Source organism: Vulpes vulpes, chromosome 5 (assembly GCF_048418805.1).
Source record: "Vulpes vulpes isolate BD-2025 chromosome 5, VulVul3, whole genome shotgun sequence".
Taxonomy (NCBI): Eukaryota; Metazoa; Chordata; class Mammalia; order Carnivora; family Canidae; genus Vulpes; species Vulpes vulpes.
Genome location: NC_132784.1, coordinates 78793547 through 78813896, shown reverse-complemented (window position 1 = coordinate 78813896; position 20350 = coordinate 78793547). Strand labels below are relative to the sequence as shown.

The following is a 20350-nucleotide window of genomic DNA, read 5'->3' as shown; positions in this document are numbered from 1 at the left end:
GTTGGCTGCACTTTCAGAAGCTACCAGCGTAGAATTAAACCGTTTCCTCAGACCCTCCTCCAAATCACCTGACATACACTCAGGACAGTCCCTTGCCTTGACATCCTCTTGCTGAGATGCCCCCACCCTTCTCCACTGCAGGTTCACAGGTTGCTCTGACCCTCTTTTTGCAAAGAGCCCATAAGCCTAACTTTGTTCAAATGCAGGTGTATTCCTGATGGTCTTCAGCAGGAGGGAATCAACAGGAAGATAGAATTGGCATTGACCCCAGGACGTACAGTATAACTGAATTTGGAATTTTCTCCCTAATTGTTACAAAATGCAATGTGTTTTCTCAGAAGTATTGTCTCGTACCCAAGGACCCCAAAAGTTCTCTCTTATGGTGGATCTAAGAGTTTTTTTTTCCCAATAAGGCCTGTCCTGTTGGCAGATCATAAAACAAATTAAGTTACAATCAGCATTTTTTTTTTTTTAATGAGATAGAGTCAAAACATATAGGAATTGGGATCCCTGGGTGGCGCAGCGGTTTGGCGCCTGCCTTTGGCCCAGGGCGCGATCCTGGAGACCCGGGATCGAATCCCACGTCGGGCTCCTGGTGCATGGAGCCTGCTTCTCCCTCTGCCTCTCTCTCTCTCTCTGTGTGTGACTATCATAAATAAAAATTTAAAAAAAGATTAAAAAAAAACATACAGGAATTGTTTCGGGAAATTTTGTCTTAGTTATTAAGTTGAACATATAAAATTGCCCTTATCCAATCGTTTGGATTCACACACACACAAAAAAAAGGCATTTTTTTTTTAATGATTTAAACTACAATGTGTGTATCAATAGATCAAGTCACAATGTGAAATGCATTTCAAACTGATCACAGTCAAAACAGTGGAAAGTCACTGTTTTGGATAGATGTTCCATGAAGCTTTGGAAAGCTACATGCATTCCCAGAATCTACCTCGCTCCCAACCACCCTTATTGAAAAGCCTCTCCTGTGGAGGTGCTGTTTGGCTCGGGTAAGCCAGAGGGAATTACCATTCCCTAATCCCAGACCGCAGTCTTTTGGGGGACACAGCTCAATTTTATCATGTTCTCAAAATACAGGCTTCATCACAACTTAACCTCAGAGTGGGTCTCTGGTTGTCACGAGAGCAAACTGAAGGTGTCCCATTGAACATGTCCGCGAGGCATGCAGAACCTAGTTCAAATGGCCCCTTGGGGTGTGAATTTTTAGAGTCAATTCCGAAGGCACATGGAGAGTCCAGGTGCTGCTCATCAGGAAGCATGACTCGCGGGGCTGACAAGACCCCACTTCCCTAACCTGAGTTTTACTTCTTGGCATTTCAACTGCTCAAGCTACAAATGGGAAGATATCCAGAACCCGAAGAGATAGTATTGGTGCAAATTCCAAATCCTGAGAGGAAGAGGCAGTTGACAACCCCGTAACTCTGGGTTATTTGCGATCCACTCTCTTCCGCTGGTCTAATGGGTGCACACTGGAGCTGATAGTCAGCTGACTGAGTGACTGTTGCCTCTTCTGAGCCTTCTTTGGACTTGCGATCACTTACCATCGGTAGAGACCTTCTCTGGGTGAGAAGTACCTTTCTGACAGCGTCGCACTTTATCTTCACAAACACTAAGTAGCTAAGTTGGGAAAGTAATTTCTTATATGAAGAGACTGGGGCTCAAAGTGGTTAAGTGACTTGCCCAAAGTCACATGCCTTTGGTACTACAAATACGAGTGCCTGAAACCTGCTTTTAGACTCTGCCCTTTGTGATTAAGCCACCCCGGTACCCCAACGTTGTTTCATTTACGTTGTTTCATCACTTTTTGAAAAGTGATTTTAGTTAGATACTGAGCATATCCTGATTTTACCAGAGAGGAAACTGAAGCTCAGAGAAGTTAAATAGCTTTTACAGGAGACTGCAGTGGAGCATAGCAGTAAAGATACAGCCTTGGTCTGAGTCAAATATCAGCCTCTGGTGAGTCCTTGAGCCTCAGTTTGGGCCTCCATAAAATGGAGTTAGTATGTTAAATTCCTTCGTTACTTGAGAAGACTTAAATGAGCTAGTGGATACAAAGCATTTTGGAACATCCCAGACTTTTAAAATTTAAAGCTACTTTTCTAAATTGAAATTTAAATCTATAAAGTCTGATTTGCCACCAACTTTCAGAGTAGGATCCCAGAACCAAATCGGACAGAACTAAGTTTACATCCCAGTGCACCTGCTTGTGTACAGGGGCAAATCGTCTCACCTCTCTGAGAACTAATCTCATCTGTAAAATGGAGATAATCATGAGACTGATGTCATAAATTGTTATAAGGATTAAACAAGATAATGCCAGGAAATCCCCTAGTGCAGTGTCTGGCATGTCACCCTGAGCTGTCACAATGTGCAGATTTTTTTTTATTTTTTTTTATTTTTTAATTTTTTTTAGGATTTTATGTGTGAGAGAGAGAGAGAGCATGAGCAGGGGGAGGGGCAGAGGGAGAAAGAGAATCAGACTCTCCACTGAGCAGGGAGGACAACTCTATGACTCTATGTGGAGCTCCATCCCAGGATCCCAGGATTATGACCGAGCCAAAGGCAGAGGCTTAACAGACTCAGCCACCCAGACGCCCTACAATGTGCAGATAATCCTGATGGTGATGTGTGGAGGTGAGCCGTGGTGCCCTGGATACACAAAGATGTATTATCAAGACTCACAGTTGAGTGGGTCAGACATTCACAAAATAAAAACTACTCATTGTGGAAATGTCATAGAGCTTCGAACAAGACATATGAGAAAGGGAATTTCCCACAAATTCTAAGTGGGAAGGGGCTGGAAAGGCTTCCTGGATGGGACAGGACCCTTGGTCTCAGGCAGGCACGTTTTCAGATGTGTTCAGTTCTGCTGGCCAGCAAGGATTCTTTCAACAGACTCTTTCCTTCCTGATGGTCTCAGTTCTCCCAGGACAATACATTTCTGTTTGGTCCTTCAGTCTCCCAGGAAGAAACATCTCGTAAACTCTTCTCAACCTCTTCAGCTGCATGTCACTGTGAGTCGGTCACATTGCATGAGGTCTTCACCCAAACTGCGAGCTCTGCGGAAGGGGGTAGGGATAGCGTGCTCACTGCAGCTACGTTCAGAGCTCAGCATCAAGCAGCACACGTAGTAGGGACTCTTCAAGTTTGCTGAATGAAAGAAAACAGAAGTGGTCTTGTGAGACCCCGAGCAATGAGAGCCAGCTGTCAAATCCTTTTAGGAGACCTGCCCTGCTTGGATTCTTAAATGTATTACTTCATTAATAACCCAGCTTTAAGCCCCATTTTGCCTATTATAAGTGCTTGAATAAATACAAATGTGAATAAACCTGAAGTTTTTGCTGTCTCAAAGTATTCTAGGCAAGTTACACAAAAAATAAAAATAAAAGGAATGGGCAAAGGAGACGTGGGAGCATGGTACAACCATCCGGGCTCCACATCCCTTTCCAGACTCCGGGTAATGGTGGAGAGAGCGCTATAGTCCTATCCCAGCCACTGACAGGATGGAGACGGCTGGGCTACTGTCAGGGAGTTGTTCCTTGGACACCACACAAGGTCTTCTCCCGGAGGGCTGGGACAACTGGCTCGTTGCTGTCTTATGGACGCCGCACGTCATGTAAAATAAAGAGGTCGGTGTCCTTATTTTGACTTCTGAAAGCTTAGAACCAAAATCTGGCCCTTTCTATACAATTTTGTTGCTAAATTCGATCTTAGTTCCAACCTGGCTATGATGAAAACCTTCTTGGGAGATGCAAATCTGCCCACTGTGACAAGTGAAGAGTAGGGGGATTTCCTGATAGGCCTCAGGACGACGAAAGCTCTGGTGACCGTCAGAATCACAGGGGGCTCTGCACTTGGATTTGGACAGGGGGACCCTTGCAACTCCCTATAGAACTAAGGCAGAAGAACTGACATGACCCCTGGTGATTTTTCCTTGTCTTTCCGTCCTTCTGGTCTTGGTCTTTTTGATGCTGACTTTAAGAGGGTCACTGATCTAATAAAACCTTGAATGTGTCCTCACTGCCCTATGGAATGAATCTAAATTCTTAGCATGATGCCCAAGGTCCCTGCGGTTGAGCCCTAACCTTCGTATCCAGCTTCATTCCTCGGTATTTCCCCCAGTCCTTCTTCCATGATTGCTGTGCTCCACATTCAACTCAACATCTGGAAAAACCAGACTTGTGCTCTCCTGTGCTACCCTCAATACCTGTCCCCCCATCCATGTTTCTTGCCTAATTTGCTCATTCTCCTCCTAGTTGGGAGAGGGTACTCTTTGCTTCTTCCCTCTTCCTGAAGCTCCGTGCCCTTCTGCCCAGCTTCCCACGCTAGCTCCTCGACTGTGATGATCAGAGCTGTCCCCTTTCTTCATCCACTGTCACTTTTAATTCAGGTTCGCCATCATCTGGATTGCTTCTACTCTTACCCTCATAAACCCATCTGCTCACAGGGCCTTGAGTGCTCATTTTAAAAATGTGAGTCATGTCATGTCACTTTCCTGCTTTAAAATTTCCAGTGATTTCTCTTTGCATTTCTCTTTAGCCAGACTCCTAGAACAACATCTGCAAAGTTGGGTTTATTGGCTTGTCGCAGTAAGGCAGAGAGCAGCCTTATCATGGGGAACTTTGAGGCACCTCAATAAGGAAGTGTTAGCAGGGACTCATTATAGGCTTTGGATTTGGGTTAGTTTAGGGAAGGATACAGCGAGGTATAGCTTTGCTCTGAATTGGGTGCTGTCAGAAATCAGGGGCAGCCTTATGATTGGGTTCATTTTAATCTAGGATGAGATGCTTTTTGTTGACTATGTAGAAATATTAACCCCTCATTGACTTCTGTCAGAGTTGGTTGTGTACTTGTTGTCTGTGTTCAGCAGTGAAAACAAAATCCAGGTCTCTTTCCACACACTCTTATTGCTAGTGAGAGAGAAGACATGAAGCCTGTGATGCGCGGCATTGACTGACGTCCACAGCTGGACTGCAGTAGTATTACAAGCTGGTCTGAGGCTCTTGGCCAGTGAGGCTCATGACCAATCTAAATGATCTCATAGGATAATAGCCTCACACAAAGCTACCCTGATACCATGGTAAGTGAAACAAAACAGCACCACTTCCTAATTTTGTCTAATCACCGACAAAAGCAAGGCCCCTGTGCCACCTGCCAAATGCCCAACCATGGAATTGCACTCATTTTTTGATAGCATCCAATTGAGAGTGAGCCTCTGCTTTCCCAGGCCCTCCCCTGAGTCACCCAGCTGAAGCCTCACTCTACAGTATGTTCTAACACTTTCCTACTGAGATACCCCACAGCTTCCCATGGTGCTCATTCTTCCTTGCTGTAACAGGTAATGAGGCCACCTGTTTAACCACAGATGTGCTTCTCCTGGTCTTTGGCTGAGGGCCTTGGCACTGGCATCACTCCCTTGTCCCTCCTGGTTCTAGCCGTGTTGGCCTCCTTTCAGTTCCAAGTGAATGGGAAGCTCGGTCCTGCCTTAGGGCTAAGCACTAGATAGTTCTCTGTGCCCACAGTACTGACTCTCAGGTCGTTTGGGGGCAAGCTCCTCATCATTCAGATTTTGGGAGAAAATAACCACTTGAGAAAGCCCATCATGACCCTGTCTCTTGGTAATTCTATAATAGCACTTTTTTGATTTCCTATATAATTCTTATCCCTTTCTAAATTGTATTATGTGTTGCCTATCTTCCCCTACCAGAATTCAAATTTTAAAAGATCAGGAATTATGTTGTGTTCACGTCTATATCCTAGTGCCTCTAACATTTCCACGAACTGCTGGAACATGTCCTACCTTGAGAATGACAGCATCTTCCTAATGGATCCCTCTACCCCAGGCCACATCCACATCCAGTACAGCTCTTACAGAACCACAGGATTCCTTCTTGAAAAATACCTTCCAGACAGTCTCTTGTGAAGGTGCCAGCACCTCACTCCTACTGTGGCTGGAGAACCCCACACTCAGGCCTGGTGAACACTTGCAAACATGCCACCTGCCTCCCAGCAGCCAAGCCTTGACTAGTGCTGCTCCTTCTCTCCAAAATGTTCTTGCCCACTTGTTATATTTTCCCAAGGCCAAAATTTTAGTCATTTTTCAAAGCCTGGTTCCCAAAGTGTCTGTCTGGAGACCTTCTATTCCATTCCTCCCTCCCTTGGGGCTTCTGCGGCTCTGTTTTTACCCTCTCTGACTTCTGTCCCCACTGGCTATATACCTGTTCTTTCTCAGAACTGTCCCCACCACTAGAGGGAACTGTCTGCTGTCTGTGCCTGTTTTCTCAGTTGTACACTAAGAATCTTTGTACTTTGTACTCCTTTCTTCCCCTCGGGGTTTGTTGGCTGGTCTAATCATTAAATTGGCATGAGGCAGATTAAGAGGAGAAAAACAAATTTAATTTCATACAGACTCGTATAAAAATTTATGAAGCTCAAAGAAGTGACCAGAGCAGGCAGCTTTTACACCTTTTAGACAAACACATCTGTGAAGAATTGACAACCAAAGGGTTTGGGCTCTTGGAGTAGAAGATGGGTGAAGAAATAACAAGGTTTGTTTAAACAGCTTTCTCGGCCCTCAATTCCCTCTGGTGATGAGGAGGTCTCTCTCCTGGGACAGGGAGGGTACTTCCCCATGGAGATGTATTTCTTGCTTCCAGGGTACAAAGAAGGGGCCAGAGAGCCCTTCTTGCACTGGTTTAAAATAAGATGCCAAAGCAACCCATTTTGGGGCAGCCTGCCCTGAACCCCATCAGTACCTACCTCATAGAGTTTTTGTGAGGAATAAATGAGTAAATGAATGTAAAGCAGTTAGAACGGTTACTGGCACCGAGTAAAACGGTGAATAAATGTTTGCTACTATCATTAACATTCCATTCTGTATCCTTATTACTGGCCCAAAGTAGGCATCAATATGTTCTGCTGTTCAATTTGGCTGGAGCAGGGCAGGAAACTGCTCAAAGCCTGAGCTTTGGAGCTTAGAACCAGGTTGGTGATTTTTTTTCAGCAGCCCACTAAGTTCTCTGTGTGACCTCCAACTGTTCCCCAACCCCACGCTTTGGGGTAAGAGTAGGGAATCATTGGGTGGAGAAAGTAGTTCTAAACCTTTATCTAATGGTGTGGCATAGGGCTGGTCTGACCTCAAGATAGACACCTGCCTCAGAAATGTATTTTTAAAAAGCTTCCCTGGGTCCCTTGTTCAAATGACAGAGATCCTGGAAGGAATAGCATATTTAACCATTACCTCAAAGTGGGTCCCACTTTTCCCTTATCAGGGGAGGGATGACATACAGGACCACCAAATGACAGCAGAGGTGGCGGCTGGGCTGGAAAGAGAAGTCTGGGTTATGAGTTGCTGTTCCAAGTTTCTGAAGGCTTGTCAGAGGAAGGTTTGCCAGAGAGTGCTGGTAGGAGGCAGGGAGAAGGATGCAGCGACACCAGATGTCTCCTGAGGTTGGTCTGACGGAGAAGCAGGAAAACCACACTGTAGTTCTAATTCTACTTTCTTGCTGGGACACGGGGACAGATTATAGAATGTCTTGAGCCCTGGAGTGCTGTTTCATGGTTTAGTCTGAGTTCCTTCCTGTGTAAAAGGAGGGTGTGGGCAGATGGCAGGTGATTCCAAGACTACATGCGAGCTTTGACACACCCTGGGCAGTCTACCTGCGGCTCCAGAGCTTGTCTGAGCCCGCCTATGGTGAACGCCACCTTCTGGCTGTAGAGAACAGCCCTGTCTCAGTTCAGGGAGGGGCGGGATTCCTGGCAGCTGCTGGTGAGATTGGGTTGGCCTCTAGTGGCCAAAGGCTCACAGGCACAACAGGGTGATGTCTAGGCTGTGACCAGGCGGGACTCTGGGGAGCAACTGGCATTTCTCTGAGATGCTCAACAGAGCTCGCCCCTCAGCTGAAGGTCTTACCCGAATCCAGCCTATCTGAGACATTATATACTTGATGTTTGCATGTCCTTCACATGTACTTTCAGATACTCATTTGTCTAAAGCATCAGTCAACCTGTGAAGTTAGTTGTCATTTCCATTTCATAAATGAGGAAGCTCAGGAAAAGGTCACTTGTCTCAAAATTTGGAAACTTACCAGAGTTTGTCACCAAGCAGGATTTGGCAGAAATTTGTACTGGCTTTATCCAGGGAAAGTGAATTATGGAGACGGAGAACAGATTTCAGCATAAAATGACCTCAATTGCTAGGTGGCTCGTGGCAGTGGAGTGTAGTCAGTTGGTCTTGGAGCCAGAACTAAAACTCCAAACCTGTCAGGTGCTGGGGGAGGGACGTGGCAGAGTTCCTGGCTCATCCTCACTTCCCTCATTTGTGAGGTAGTATTTCAGAGGATAAATGAGACTACCTGCCATAAGTAACTGCAGTATTCATATGACCCTGAACCTGTGGATAAAAATACAGCATCTCTTCCTCATTTTTCATATCTTCCCCAACTTAGATTCTACCTTCAAACTAGACTGGAAATGGGCTAATTGGGGTTCTTCGCTGTCCTCCAAAAGTTTGACTGGGGTTCAAATACTTGAAATAAAACCGTGCAAAAGGAAATCTGTCTCATCTGCAGGCTGGTAGGTACGGGGCAATCTACCTTTTCTAGGCTGACTGGCCTTGGGAGATTTTCCCGGTGGCCTGGCATCATGGTGATTCACCCGGCACGCTCCACTGAGCCTGGCCCTGGCTGGGAGGATTACGTTTCATCCAATGTTGAAATCACTTGAAATTCCTCTTGCTCATCCAAAGATGCAGAAATAAAAGAAGCAACTCATGGTCCTGCTGAGGGGAGATCTTTATTGTTAGCCATTCTTGCATCTTTTATTTTCTATCTGCCAAAAAACAGACTGATCCAAGTAATATACGAATCACATGCACAAGGATGTTACCACACACCCTACAAATATTTCACCAAAATATAAAATTATACTTTTACTGTATCTGTAGCCTTTAGAGCTCTATAGAGGCTTTTGAGAGAAAAGATGAAATTTTTTATCACTTTCACTTTTTTAATGTACCAACATTCAGAGGTGTGATGAGGCAGGAGGCCAAACCATTCTTTTTAAATGCCGTGGCCTAAACATTGTCTAGTGACCAACACACGTGCACACACTATAAACCAACTGAAGGGATATCCAAACTTTTTTCCCTTTTCCTCTTCACCAATCACTTTCTCACCCTGGTGGAAGCCCTTTTGCATCCTGCAGTTCTATTTTACTCTTTAGTATTAAGAGAGATAAGGTGCTCAGCTACTTAGGAGCTGAGGATTCATAAAGTCATTCTAAACCACTTCAGAGATACATTTCCCTAAAATATTTACTTGTCCTCTGCCTGTTTGACCAGTGGTCACAACAGTGAGTCATCCATTGGGCCTAAATCCACAGCAGGCTGAAATGACAGCAATACCAAGGCTATGACTTTATTAAATAAACTCTCACTTCCCTCAAACCTATTTCAAAGCTTATTTTATTAGATGCTTGGCCTGTGAATTTGTGCCAGTTTGCAAGGTTTTTTTTCCAAATAATCTTAAATCAATGTAAAAAGAGTTTTATCAACTCTCATATATGGAATTCCTTAACAGATTCAGGAAAACAGAATCTCTCTCCCACAGAGGATTTTTCTACAGGCTGTGGGATAGAAGAAATAACTCTGACAAAATACGAGTTAGGAACTACATCCATGCCTTTTATATGTATATATGCCATATATATACATGCCATGTACGTATATATGCATATGTATATATACACATACATATATGTATATATAGCACTATATAGTTATAGGTTATACATTATATGTAAATTTTATGGTTGTATATTATGTAACTATAGTTTACATGTATATAAAAATGATTCCCCAGAGATCCTATCCATATATAGACCTAAGAAAGAAGGGAACAAAATCTAAAGACAAAAAATCTTTTGGGTTCTGGATCCTTAAAAACAGAACACCACACCACACTTCCAGTGTTGCCATTATTGCTATCTGTATTTTAAGAACATACCTAGAACATGGACCTACTGTTGGTCCCTTCTCCAATGTCCTGTCCATTTCAGATAAGCATGATGCAGTCTACACGCTCAGATCCATACATGTCTGTGACTTCGTTTTCAAAGCTAAGTGCTCATTTCTCCCTTATTTCATCTATACTTTTCTAAGTATTTTCCCCATTCTTCTTCTGAGGCAGACTGCAAACTTTTGGAAGAAGAAACTGACACAACTCTTAGCACAATGCTGGGAGTTTCATTGCTTGTGACTTGCTGCTTGTGACCTCATCGAGACTTATGTAGCTTCCTACTTCCTCCCGTTCAGTGGTAGTAGCTGTATCTTTTCTGGACTCTGCTGCTTCGAATGTGCCTCTTCTATATGAATATTCCTTCACATGTAATTCAGTAGAGCTTAAACTGTACCCCCATTGACTTTTGGGACTTCTACCGACATCCACTTTGGCCCATCTGCTGAATATGAAAACACACTCGGGGAAGGGTCGCTCCTTTCAGATTCAGCAAGTCTGTAATCAGGTATTCCCCAGTAAGAAATGTAGTCACATCTTTAACCATTAAAACAGAAAGGGCCTAAAATATTTCACACGCATTTAGATTATTAAATCTGAGAGCTTCACACTAATAAGCAGGTACTTTATCAATGAGAAATACTGGTCTCAAAGAAGAATCAGTCTAAGAAAAAGCATGAATGGAATAAGCTTCTATGCATTTACTGACAAGGTATCTAGCTATATACCAAAATTACAAATTAAATAAAACCAAACAATAAACCTGTAGTGGTAGCGGGACCCAAATGTTTGTCACCTCACTTTCTTCTAACCAAGGCAACTCTTCCGTCTCTCTCATTTCTCTTCATTTGGTACTCAGCCAACCTTTGAACTCCTCCTCCTCCAGAAAGGGATGTCAGGCTCTCAGTGGGCTCCTTCCTTTAACTCCCTATCACTTAAACCTGTTCCTCACAATTCCACCCAGTATTGACGTCTTCTATGCATACAAGCTCATTTCCACAAGTGCATACTGCCTTCTGTCCCCTGTATTGCCACAATACCCAACCCAGAGTCCTCCTAACACTGACCTCGTAGAGTTTTGGACACAAAACCTTGTGGGAAATAGACACTAGCTAGGTCACCCCAGTCCATCTCATGCAACATATGGGTGCTAGCCCTTTCTGATTCATGGTTCACTTATGAGCATGGGAGCTTCAAATAAGTAAACTAAATTGATTTGGGTGCTCCATCCAAGATGGTGACTTTAACTGGGAGTGTCAAATTTCGTACCTGAGAACTTTGGGATTTATACTACACTAGTTCACAGGCCTGACCATAAATGACCTTTTCCATTAATGCCCACATTTACCAGTTGGTGTCTTTCACACTGTGTCTCTCTCAAGAACATTAAACAGAGTCTTGCCCCTTTGTTGTTAAACATGGAGGCTGTGCTGTATATTGTTTTAAAATCGCTGGCATTCCCACTGGGAACAGAGTGGGCCTCACCCTATCCTCATGACTAAGTCCAAAGAATGTGTGGTAAAGGAGTTTTGTGACATTTTAACCTGAGTACTATTCCAACCATTGTCCATGAATGCTTGCTTACAGTGCCTGTATCGCTACACTGCTGATCACAATAAATGTGAGGTAAGCTGGTATGAGCTGTGCCCAACCCAAAACATTTGTGGATGCTTTAAAGCAGGCTGTGTTACAGCCTCAGTTGCCTGTGGATGCTTTAAAGCAGGCTGCACATCCTCAGTTTCCCAATTTCAGAATTGGTGGGTCTACTCTTTTCCGCAAACAGAATGTTAAGATCTCCACTGCTCTCATCTTTGCCAAATGTGGGCAAAAAATAGCGCCTTTACTGTGCCACTGTCTATCAGGATATATAACGGGGATTGTTTTTTCAGTGTCAGGGACAGATTACATGGATCTATTTTCCAACCCTCTGTGGGAAAGAGGTGCAGTGATAGAGGGTCATGATCAGGCCTCTGAACTGAAGGGTACATAGCTTTTGGGATGAGAAATAACTGGGTTCAAACTTAAGTGTGCCATTTGCTAGTAGGGTAACCTTGACCAAGTTATAATTTCTATGAGTCTGTTTTCTCATCATCTGCCAGATGGGAATAACACTACTTCCCTCAATAGGGTTGTTGTGAAATAACATACACAAAGCCCCTGGCATATCGCTACATATAGCAGACACTCAATAAACGTTAGTTACTTCTTTTTATTATCCAAGGGTTTGAATTGGCTGGAGTCCAGGATTTTTAATTCATTGTCTCAATTTTCCCAGAAAAGCCATCTAGGACTAAAGTTAAACTTAGGTTTATCCTGTAAGGCTGTTAAATACTTGTAGAGTTGACTTAGTGAGTAGAAAGGTTAGAACACTAAGATGGAAGGACATAGCCCTTGCCCCCACACCCATAGGGCCCCAACACACCACACACACACCCCAGATTAAACCTGGATGCCCATTTGTCCAGGGCTCCACCCCTGCTTGATGAAAATATCTATGGTCTCATGGGTCAGAAAACGGTCGACCTTTCAAAACTTAAGAATGGGAAAGTGAGGCCTCAGGAACTGTGCATACTCCATTAGAAATATAACGAAGGAGAGAGAAGAGAGATAACTGCTATATTTTCTTGTCATTAGCAATATAATGGCTCCCACGTGCTGGAATCCCAGTCTGATAAGAAGAAATGAGTCGAAGGTCATGGATGGACCTCACTGTCCACTGTGAAAGCTCTCGCAACACCTTCAGCCCCCATAGCTTCTTCTCAAAGAGGCCACCATCTCCAAAGACAGGTATTCCATCAGCCTCATTGGGGGGGATTTTGTGTTCCAGGAGCATCATTAATTCCTCCAGCTGGTAAGCAAAGGCAGCAACCTGGAGTAGAAGGGTGTGTATTGCTTGATGGAAATCCCCTTCAGTTGGAGTAAAATGAACTCGCTGGTCTTCTAAAAGCCTGGCCAACATAACATGGAAAGCGCGATAAGCCTGGAGGTTCTCTTGGAGTCGCTCCACCTCAGTCAGTTCACTCCACCGATCAGTGCTTGCCATTGGCACACCATCCACAGAGTCCAGGTTTAGGTTCTCGTTCAGGCCTTGATGCTTCATCTGGCCAAGGATACATAAAAACATCACATTTTCTGTAATTATCCCAACATTCTCATTTAATCCCTAAATCTCATGTAAGACCTTATTCACTTTCCTGGTCAGAGATCCAAATTGGAAAAATTTTAAAAATCTCCAAAAGGAACTCATTTGGGATCCAATGACTGGATTTTAGGAAGGCTTTATTCTCTCTGAAATTATACATTCTGCTTTACCTATTTCCTTTTTGTGGGAGAATCTGCAGGTTTCATTAGATTTTAAAGGTTGAACACCACTCGTCTACAACTTCTCCTTCCCACTTTGAACTCCCTCCTGGAAACAAGTACTTGAATCGTACTCAAGTTTTAAGAATTTTAAACATACTTGAAGACACTGGCCAGGCCTATTAGGAATCCCAAGAATTAACCCACTGCAGAATTTTTCTAACCCCCCTCTCCTCCATTATCCACTCTCATTGGGAAGACAATACTTTAGAGAATTCAGTGGTAATGAGATAAAAAAGGTACTTCAAAGAGTTAGATTTCTAATTGGTGAGGCTGTACAAAGCTAAACCAATTCCTAGACAACCTAAATTTAGAACTCTTTTTCAGTGTTTCTATCATAGTAGGCCTTAGGTGGAGACTGATGGGGATCTCCATCAGAAAACCAATCTGGAACTCCATGGTTAGCTCATCAATTTGACATGTCCCTAAGTTTCCAGTGAATCTTCTAGGGGATCCTTTTTTGATAGTATGGGTGACCATTCTCTTTTGATACATGGAGACTTGATATATGTAATGAAAAATTGGGTGGCCAATACTATAGAGGAGAAATTCTTTGGGTTTGTGCTGTTCTTCTCCCAATTCTATAAACCTCATTCTTTCATTTACATAGCTCAAAAATTCAGAACAATGTGTATGAAGAACCCACACTTACAGGGCCCATAGTTAATCTATTCTGGTAGAATGCAGACTGTAGGCAATCATATTAGGAATAGCCTCCATGACATAGAGCCAATCCTACCCAGAAGACCATGTCTATTTTCTCATTCAAAGAACATGTCTCCAACAGGCTAGAGAAGAAAACAGGGTCACAGGAGTTTCTTTAAGGGAAAGAACCATGTCAGATGATAGGTGCCCAATCTATGAATGACTGTATGATTAGGGCCTTGATGATTGGTAATCGGGGCTGGAACATGATGCTAAGGGGCTAATCAGAAGAGCTCAAGTGAAAACAGACAACAGCAAAATAGGCAACTTACATAAGATTCCAAAAGAGCAGTCAGGTCTGAACGAATCTTCCTTGCTAGCCAGATAGAGCGGCTACAGAGGTCCCGGCGATGAGGGGTCAGCGGTGAGTGCTCTGCAAAGGCCATCCCCTAACTCAACTGTCCCAGGAAACAAGTGAGCTGGGTTTGCTTCTGTCTACACTGGTCCAAATAAGAAATGTGACTCTCAGACTAAATCCACTGGGCATTCTCTCCTAATGGGATTGTGCACCCCACCCCCACCCCCCTGCCTGACTCAGAGGTGGCAGCAAATTCCTGGCTGTGGATTTTTGTGCCTGTGGAATCAAAGGCCCCTTTTTAATCAGCTTTTTTTTCCTGCAGCGTCTGCCTCCATCTCTCTCCTCCACTCAGTGCCTAGCCTACTTGTTTTTATGTCATTGTTTTGCTTTTGCACTTAGCAACAAGGTCACTATCACACTAATCCTCATGACACCCCTGCCTAATGTGATCTACTTCATATACACATAATCAGTTCATTTTATCACTCTCCCTTGCATTCCTCATGTCCTCTTCTTTCTTTTCTTTTTCCCTTCTTGGCCTAGTATTCAATAATATTGTTATTACTAACAATATAGATGTCATTGATTAAGCAACTACTCTGGGCCAGACACTGTGCTAAAGGCTTTAAAGCCTTTATTTGATCTTTAGAATAATTCTATGAGATAAATATTTTCCATAACGAAATTGAGGCTTAAAGAAATTAACTAATATGCACAAAATCCAGGAAGCAGGCACAAAACATAGGGCTCTGATTCTCCCATTGACATTGAAATTTCATCCTTTAGGTTTTTCACATTTTGTTCAAGAAACAAAGTTTATGCTAAATAGGTCCTCTGAAAATACAGCATCTTTTCACTTCTATCATTTCATTATAATGTAGTTTCATTTATACTCAATTAAAAATCAGCAAAGTAAGTATCTCTAACCTCAATCATGGTGCCTTCCTCATAGCTACAGGATGGGGAAGGTACTGTTTAGGCCTGTTCTCTTCCAAAGGACAGGAAAACACCCAACCCTGACTGGGTAACATTTTTAAGGCAGTCTCAAGTGACAACATGCTTTTCTTTCTCTTCCTCATCCCAGTCATACTACACTGCTCCTTAACAACATACAAGAATGACCTGGGCTTTGAAATGAGGGCAAAAGAGTTTAAGAGCACGTGCAGAATTGTTCTTCTGTTGCATCCAACTTAACCCTGTAGATTAAAATATGATGCTTCTTGGGGAAGAGCTTCAAGTGTCCTCCTCAATCAATAAGGCTTCACTATTTCATGCCATAGACATTGCCTCTAAATTGAAACACACGCCTTCTCAGGTGCAAACTTCCATAAACAATAAACAAGGGGTGGAGGGGAGAAAAGTGGGAGTGAGTGGCTCACAGGAGGCCTTTTAAGAAGGTAAAAGGATTTTTTTTTTTAAAGTTAATACTTGTTGTGGACACTGAGTTTTGTGAAAAAGCACTGACATTAAATGCTAACAAGGTTTTTGTCATTATGAGACTAACAAAAACCTCACAGCATCCTTAACATTCTCTCTACTAGACTAATGAGGCCATCTCTTTTAGAAGTCTGTCACAACACAGGAGGGGTTTCCAAGTTGGCTAGATGATCACAGAATCCTATAGCAACTCAGCATTAGAGATCAAGAACGAAAATGAGTCAGAAGTTACCTCTGATTCTGTCCAAGAGAAGTAAACAGCACCTGCCACATAAACCCTGTGCTGGGGGCACTGGGTTCTCAGCAGCATCAACTTTTTACCCTTAGGATAACTGTTAACTTAGTACAATCAAGGAAGACAAGTTGCTTCCATGAAGACAACTTTTATTTTTCTTCTTTACATATTTATTTTGGATATGCCTTACCTAGATTAAGAGAAAACAAGGATTTGAAAAGCAGAGTATCCCTTTTATTATAATTTCTTTTTACATAACCTTTTCAACCTAGATTCAGGTAACTACCTGTCTCTCCCATCAAAGGAGAAGGGTCCTGCACATTACAACAGGCAAAAAAGGCTTTCAAGAAATAAAATATTTTAAATTGATCCATTACAATTTTTTCAGTTTTCTTGAGTACATTGTAAAGTGGGAAAAAGAAGAAGGGAAAAATGGTACTTCAAACAATCAGACTAATAACCTTGGCTGGGTTTAATACACTCTTTATATATTTTTTCCAACAGGTACACAGGAGGTTCAAGTGCTCTATGCAGATGCTTTCCCATACCTGAATTCTTTAACTCCCAGTAATCCTGGCCAGTGTTTATTCAAACTCTCTGAAGCATACTAAGTCTCAATTATGCAGAATAACCCTGGGCAACCAGAGACTAGGGGGAAGCACATCTCCCAGAAATAATACTCACATGTCAATTACATTTTCAGGATTTTGAACTGCCAATTCACAAGATGGAGAATATGCAGTGGGGAGAGTTATTAAAAAGGTAACACAATTTGACTAAGGGTAGGAAATGCAGAATTTTAAGAGGGCTCCTTGGAAGGACACATGAGAAGCAGACAAGGAACGGGGAGAGGACTTAGTACAAGACAGCTTACTTATACCACTCTTTACTGTGCTAGTATCTTTTCAAAAGGAAAAAAAAAAGATAAAAGTCCATGGAGAATATTTTAAGATTGACTGCAAACTGCTATAATAATTTATTGAAGCAAACTATAGGCAAATGGTACCTATAAAGGGGTCAAAAAAAGGAAGAACAGAAAGTTTCTAGTTATTAGAACTTGTTGCTTTTTGTGGGGAGGAGTGTGATATGGGAAGAACATATTTTCCTTCAATCTCGTTAATTTTTTTAATGCAGTTTGCTTTTGTGTAGGTGGTTAAAATATCTGATGATTCATCACTGCAAATACAACTTACAGAGACAGAGAAGATAAATGTGACAAAGAAAAAAGGTACGTGTGCGGTACAGATGAGAGCTAGTCAAACAGTACAAAATGGACTTAACGCGAGTGGAACAACTTTGTTGTAAACCCAATCAATCTGACAGTATTTTCAAATGTACTCAACATACCAAGTCAATTCCAAATCCTGACTGTGGGCAGGAAAGCATATTCTACATCCCTTCTATCCTTATTCCATTTTCTACCCCCACACTGGAGGGATGGCAAATCTGCAACACTCTGTAAAGAAACAATAGTGCATTTAAGTCTATTCACTGTAGGTGTCTGACTCCCTATTCCCTGGCATCCCAACCACTGACACTAGTGGGTGTAAAGTAAGCCTCTTTCAGAGATGACATTTTGTTACCCCTCTTTTTGGGAAAAAATAAAAGAGAAAATTGATAAACTTTGTAGTTTTAGTGTTTGTGAAAAACAAGTTGTTCCTTATTTTGCTCTCAGCAAAACGTCATTCTTTCCAACAGCCATCACAACATTTCTGACAAACAATGAATAGGGCAAGCCTTTAACTCCAGCTTGTGAGGTACACAGAAGGACAGAAATTGCCCTTCTAATTCTCTAAAAATTGCCAAAATAAGTTTTTAGTCTTCTGGGAGTTATAAACTTGTACAAAAACACCACCTGCCTCTCCCATGGCCAGTAATAAGCAATCCACCCCCAAGAAAATCCCTATCTCAATGGATGTGGTAATTCCCAGAATTTTAGGTGAAAGCCAAAGCCATTATTCCACAGATTAGTAACTTTGTCTATGGAAGCCTTTCCTCTTCTGAAGTATTATTTTTATAAAAAGGAAACAAAACAGAGCCATTTTCTTTGACTTCAAATTGTACGAGTCATAGACTATCTCTTCACTAAAGGCAGTGTCCTTCAATAACTGGGACCTGGAATGAAACAATGATAAAGCAAAGCAAAACCAAAAACAAAGCCAGGGGCCAGAATTGGGCCAACAGGAAGGTGTGTAGAAAGAAATGATGGGGACAAGAAAATAAATTTACAAGAGAAAATCTTTTATCTGTAATTCAGACCCTGAACAACCCTTCTCATCCCCTCAAAATTCCTAAATCTCAATGCTCTAAAAACTCAAAGAGCACTAATTACCAAAAACCTAACTTCCTTCCCTAAAAAGGCTTCCAAAAAAGCACTAGGCTACTGTAGTGATTTTGTTAGTGCTGAGGACCAGCTTTCTTTAAAGGCCACTGGAGAGCTATATTTTAGAGGCTGGCTGTGCTTCTTCAATCCTGTATCTTGCCTTCAAAAGTACCTCTTATAGAAAGGACCCCATGTCAGAATAACCTAATCTCTCCCAGCCCCCAAAAATCTAGCAACGACGACCCCCCCCCCCCAAAAAAAATCAGACTTTCCGTTAATAAATAAGGAATCTCAGGTTCCACAACACAAAAACACACATGTTCAAAGTGCAAATTTCTGCCATTAGTCTGGGACTTTTCTCACTGATACAGAGCCCTGTCTTATGGCCAGAGAAACCATGTAGAGGGCAGCCCCCTCCCTGTTGGGAGCCTGCTTCCATGCTAGTGAGCACCACTGAGAACCAGAGGGAGGTGTTGGAAGGGGACTGAAGCGCTGGGATCACAAAGGAGGGAGGTGGTCCCTGTGAATCCTTCCTTTCCGAAACCCAGCGGAGAATGGAGGAAATGGGGGTGAGTGAGAGAGGTGTGCTGTTTTAACAGCTCACCCTAAGGGGCCTAAAGTGCCAAGTCAAGCTGCCAGCCTCCAGAGATTAGAAGTGTATGATACTTTGGGAATAAGTGTGCTGCAGTGGGTAGAAGCCAGAACCATAGGGCAGCAGTGAAGGAGAAGGGGTTTAGAGGACAGTAATATACTATCAAGAGTTAAAAGCTGATCCAGAGCACATCAGAGTTACAGGTTTAAGAAGGGATCTGCCGGTGAGCAGGAAGTCTGCCTGACTGGAACTGAGGAGGAGGATAACCCTCACTTTAAGAGCTTCTTCTTTTTTGCCTACCTTTTTGGTAAAGGCAACATCAATTTTATAAAGGGGACAATAGAGGGAGAAGAGGGTGGGTGTAGGTGTGTGTGCTGTGATCCACAATGGAAAGAGCAGGCCCTTCAGTTATTTTACTAGATTTTAAATGCTTTAAATTTTTTTTTTTTTTTGTCCTTTTTATCTTTTAAATACAAAGTCTGAGCTGTCCCAGTGCCCAAAGTCTTCCCTTCCACTAAGGTCCAGTAGAGTCTGAATCTTCAATCAGAACCTCTGTGGTAGCACCGAGTATATCCGAGTTCATGACCAGCCCTTCAGTGCCCCCACTGCTGCCACTTCCCACAAAGATCTTCCCATCAGCCATCAGGCTCACCCGTTCCGTCCCACTACAGTATGACTTTGACATCCCTTCAGCTTCTAGCAGGAGGCACTCTCCAGAGGTGGAGTTTCCCAATGGCTCAGGAAGAAGAGGAAGACCCTGCCCATCTGCAGGTTGTGTCAGGGATTCTGGGTTAGTGCCCAAGATATCTGTGCTGGTGATGAGGGCGCCTGCATTGGCAGCCAGAGCTTCGGCAATCAGCACCTCAGGGTGGCTTTTTGCTTTGTGTGCCACTACGCTGTCCTTCTTCTCAAATTTTTTGCCACAGATATTACAAGAGAACTGGTAGAAGGAATCTGCATCATGCTTCTTCATGTGCCAATTAAGGGATGCCTTCTGTCGACACGTAAATCCACAGATCTCGCATCTAGGAAGATGGAAAAGGAAATAATAGCTGATCAAACAGAAATGAAGAGGCCTCTTCTTCAGGGTCAGGGTAGGACTTTAGAGGTCACATATATAGGCCAATAGTCAGTAACATTTCTTGGGAAAAATTACGAAAAGTTAACCAGATGGAAAATTAATGTTTCTTTTGTTTAAAAAACAAAGGAAACAAGAAAAAGTTCACTAAGTAGCATCCCAAACCAATACTCACTCTAATTTGGTAAAAGTGAATAGAAGTGGCAACTGAAATTGTTTGCATAGGGGCTAACCCACAAGTAGGGCAGATATGCACTTCTCACCCACATGTTCACCAATAAATAAACACTC

At 42.8% G+C, this 20350-nt stretch overlaps 2 protein-coding genes across 3 annotated transcripts in view; both read right to left on the bottom strand.

Annotated features, from left to right (window-relative positions):
• Window positions 1-8792: 8792 nt before the first annotated feature.
• CNTF (ciliary neurotrophic factor) lies at window positions 8793-16174 on the bottom strand. The gene is made up of 3 exons (XM_026012811.2): window positions 16064-16174; window positions 14369-14536; window positions 8793-13131 (listed from the first exon to the last, which is right to left on the bottom strand). The coding sequence occupies exons 2-3, from the start codon at window positions 14480-14482 to the stop codon at window positions 12646-12648; spliced, it is 600 nt and encodes a 199-aa protein (XP_025868596.1). The 5' UTR covers window positions 14483-14536; window positions 16064-16174; the 3' UTR covers window positions 8793-12645.
• Window positions 16175-16198: 24 nt separating this feature from the next.
• Window positions 16199-20350, bottom strand: part of ZFP91 (ZFP91 zinc finger protein, atypical E3 ubiquitin ligase) — a 47724-nt gene continuing 43572 nt past the window's right edge. For both annotated transcript variants that reach the window (XM_026012809.2, XM_026012810.2), the window contains exon 11: window positions 16199-20006. In XM_026012809.2, coding sequence (XP_025868594.1) covers window positions 19496-20006 — 511 coding nt within the window. In that variant the 3' untranslated portion in view covers window positions 16199-19495. The remainder of the gene's footprint in view (window positions 20007-20350) is intronic.